General features: G+C 44.8%; 1 protein-coding gene across 1 annotated transcript; it reads left to right on the top strand.

Annotated features, from left to right (window-relative positions):
* Positions 1 to 353: 353 nt before the first annotated feature.
* LOC131678712 (1-acylglycerol-3-phosphate O-acyltransferase Pnpla3-like) lies at positions 354 to 3,822 on the top strand. The gene is made up of 2 exons (XM_058959027.1): positions 354 to 2,571; positions 2,631 to 3,822. The coding sequence occupies exons 1-2, from the start codon at positions 963 to 965 to the stop codon at positions 3,038 to 3,040; spliced, it is 2,019 nt and encodes a 672-aa protein (XP_058815010.1). The 5' UTR covers positions 354 to 962; the 3' UTR covers positions 3,041 to 3,822.
* Positions 3,823 to 4,133: the final 311 nt, after the last annotated feature.

The following is a 4,133-nucleotide window of genomic DNA, read 5'->3' as shown; positions in this document are numbered from 1 at the left end:
ATTAAATAAAGACCCTTATTACAGTACATCTCTACAAAAGCGAGCTCAATTTGAAAAGAAATCTGAGGATTATGATTGAACTCTGGAATTTTCTATTGGAATGTTTTCAGGCAGGATTATGATATTGATGCTATTAGACAACTGTGAAATCAAGACCAATAGATCAGTTACATATCAGGACCCCATTCCGACAATTTACCAAAAATCCTCATGATGTTTACAACAACAGGTTATCAATGTACGGATCAGATAAATTACTTTGGAGACGTTGATCGTGTTGTAGAGTTTCATTATTTGTATGCAGACCTTTGGTTTTCAACGTTTGTAAACGAAACAAACCAGTATCGAAAAAAACTGTTCTCTATCAAAGTGTCAAAGAATCCTATCGTATCGCACACTTTGGAGTGATTTCTCACCGGCAGCAACGTCGTAGTGTTAGATTGCGCGCCCCCTATTTCGCAGAAAGGGGAAGTAAAGTGGAACAAAATTAAGGTCACCGAACGTATACGATTACGAATCTTGCGGTCGTTCTTGATTTGTAGCTAGTGCTAATTTTGTTTTTTGTTGCCTGTTTTCGACACCGCCAAGTCAGAATCATGTAAACACTTCTGGAATCCATCATCGACAGTGGGAAGCATCCAACAAACAGTTTACGGCCACTACGGGCCGTCCGACGAAAAAAAGTGAACCAACATTGAAACAGTGTTTATTGTGCATCTAGAAACATACTGGAACTGGCATACGAAAAAAAAAACGAAAGAACCGATCTGTGTGAGTGGTGTAAGTGCAACGGAAAATTTAATCGCTATCCATTACTACCCTTTCGACCAGACAGGCAACCAGGTGGAAGGATCGAATTTGAATTACCGAGAAGTGCGCGGTTGCTCGTTTTATTGTCCTTGACAGAATCCGTGAATTGCCTAGAGTGGACTTTTCTAGCTTTTAATCATTAGTGTCCGTTTATGGCTGCTAAGATGAATCTTTCATTCGCCGGATGCGGGTTTCTGGGAATCTATCACGTTGGAGTGGCGGTTTGCTTTAAGAAGTATGCTCCTCATTTATTGCTGCACCGGATCAGCGGGGCTTCAGCGGGAGCTTTGGCGGCATGCTGTTTGCTGTGCGATATGCCCTTAGGCGAAATGACATCGGATTTCTTCCGGGTAGTGAACGAAGCCCGCAGTCATTCGCTGGGTCCATTCAGTCCGCGCTTCAACATCCAGACTTGTCTGCTGGAGGGTCTGCAGAAGTTTCTGCCTCCGGATGCACACGAACGCGTCAACGGTAAACTGCACATCTCCCTGACCCGGGTTTATGACGGCAAAAATGTAATTGTTTCGCAGTTCAACAGTCGCGAGGATTTGCTACAGGCCCTGCTATGCGCTTGCTTTATTCCGGTGTTTTCCGGAATCCTACCACCCCGCTTCCACGGCGTTCGCTACATGGACGGAGCTTTTTCCGACAATCTGCCCACGCTGGACGAAAACACGGTCACGGTGAGTCCGTTCTGCGGCGAATCGGACATATGCCCGCGAGATAACAGTTCGCAGATGTTTCACGTCAACTGGGCCAACACTAGCATCGAGCTGTCCAAGCAGAACATCAATCGCTTTAGACGTATTCTTTTCCCCCCGCGTCCGGAAATTCTGTCATCGTTCTGTCAGCAAGGTTTCGACGATGCGTTGAATTTCCTGCATCGGAACAATCTGATCAGTTGCACCAGGTGCCTATCAGTTCAATCGACTTTCTGCGTTTCGGACCAACCGAAGCAGTTGGAAGAGCAATTGCTCGAGGAGTGTGACCCGAAGTGCAGCGAATGTAAAGAATGCACCCAGCATAGACAGAATGCCATTGGAGGAAGTATGCCGGATACGGTTTTGACCGTATTTCAGACCTACATGGACCAGGCGAATAAAGGACTGATGAATTGGGTGTTCAGGCATCGAGGGGCGAAACTGTTGAAGGCGTTGTCTCTTCCAGCCACATTGCCAGCGGATATCGTGTGCGCCACCTTAGCTAAACTGATGGTAGCAACTCCCGCAATCGACAGCCAGCTGTGGTCCGTGAGTCAGTTTGCCCTCAAAACCCTTAACTCGATCCTGATCAGAATGCCATGGGGACACCAGCTTAGTGCCAACCTTCAGTGTCAGATCGCATACACCCAATATTCCGGCCCGCAGTGGTTGACTTCCAAAGGCAAGCGCGTAAGTCACCGAGGCAGCTCGCTGTTGGATATCCGCGTAGACAATGGTACTGAGCTGATATCGGTGATCACTGGTGAGAACAATAATGAATTGATAGAACCACACCATCATCACCGCCAGCACACGAAAGGACACGATGAGACCCACGATGAGGATCACCCGGATTACGATACGTTTAACCACATTCTGCAGGCGATATCGCACCACGATGCGATGTATGCGTACTACTATATGGACGACAACAATGAGGTAAAGGTGACGGAAATTTTCGACATGACGGAAGACGCCAGCCCGGCCATCCAGACAGTTCAGGAGCGAGAACTGAACCAGCAGCTAGAGTTTGACAGCGATTGGGAAACGACACAGCCAGGTGCGGATCTGGAGTATGGTCACAAAAAGCACAGCTGGGCCTCGGCGATGATTCAGTGTATTTCCTCTTTTCAGACCCATACAGCGGAAACAATATGATCGACCTGGACGAACTGTTAGATCCGTGCCTGTACAACAACCACCAGCAGCACCATCAGCATCAGCAGCAACAGCAGTACCACAGCCATACCCAGCCACAGTCTTATCCTCATACGCACCACCACCAGCAGCACCGTCGCTCCGTCGGCTGCCATTATCAGCCATTCCAGCCACAGAACATAGTCGAGGGAAGCACGGAACTGTCCTGCGTCCAGTGGCAGTGCTCTCAGATCGACATCGGAGAGTTGTCCAGCGATGACAACTATCTGCAGCCGGAAGCCGACCAGCAGCAGGCCTTGAATTCTGAAGCGGCAGCACTGCTGCTAAGTAAGCCCCAATCGTCCTCGGCTTACTCGCTCATAGAGATGTGAGTTTGAACACACACTTACGCACACAGGAATTGTACAGTTACCATAGACAGTGAGGCGTTTAGTAGTATTTCCAGTGTACGACGAGTGCACACTATGTTGAGACTAAAAGCATTGATATCGCGAAAAAATTGTTTTCTCGTATACTACGAACGACAAGTGTGTTTCGTTTTTATCAAAGTCAAAACCAAAAAGAAAAGGGATAGGCAGGAACCTATACTCACTGAACTTATATCGCTATTGTTGATTTTATATTGTTCAGGACAAGTTCCAAGCTAAGCAAAGCGCAGACGTGACGATTTTAGGAATTTGATTTATACATGTTCTAATCAAAACTATCAGTTTTCGAACCGTATTTGTTTTAGTGAACTGATTGTGATGTTTTAATTCTAAACTAGATAGTTAGAAAAATAGTGGCAAATAATAGTACGTAGCTAGCAACGAAATGAAAGCTTTTCATGGCTGTGCAATAATAAAATGATTTGTAATCGGGGCCAAGAAATCCGAATCGTTTACCAATCCACTGTACCTTTACCAGTAGAGTGATGCCAAGCACGATTCTTGTTTTATGTTCGATAGAAAGCGAATAGCAGTTGCGTTTTATATGTTGTCATAGTGTTTAGGTCGCTCTGAAATTATCTCTCTAGTGTTACACTTTGCAGAATCTCTGCGAGGTGTAAACTGTACATTTATCATTCAAATATTTTATTTATCGTCAAGAGTAGTAAGTGAAACAGAAGCTCCTATATTTATACATGATATTTTACAGAACAATAAATGGCTATAATAACAATTTGAAAAAAAATGTTACTGTTATATTGAATTAAATCAGTCAGCATCAATAAATTTTCAAATTCAATCCAATATTTTTTTTGGGTGTGATAGTGGGGGGGGGGGGGGTTGTATTGTGTAAACCCCAAAACCTTCTCTTGACTACGCCGTTGCTTGGAGTTATTTACTCCACTTTTCTTTTCCGATATGTTTCAGATCGATCCGATGGTTATAAGTTAGAAAAATTGCAGTCAGAAGGTTCGCACAAATGAACATTTTTACACTGATAAGTTATCAAGTTCCTTCCAGGCAACTTGGAAGTTTT

Source organism: Topomyia yanbarensis, chromosome 1, assembly GCF_030247195.1.
Source record: "Topomyia yanbarensis strain Yona2022 chromosome 1, ASM3024719v1, whole genome shotgun sequence".
Lineage (NCBI taxonomy): Eukaryota > Metazoa > Arthropoda > Insecta > Diptera > Culicidae > Topomyia > Topomyia yanbarensis.
This window is presented reverse-complemented; position numbering and strand designations above follow the sequence as displayed.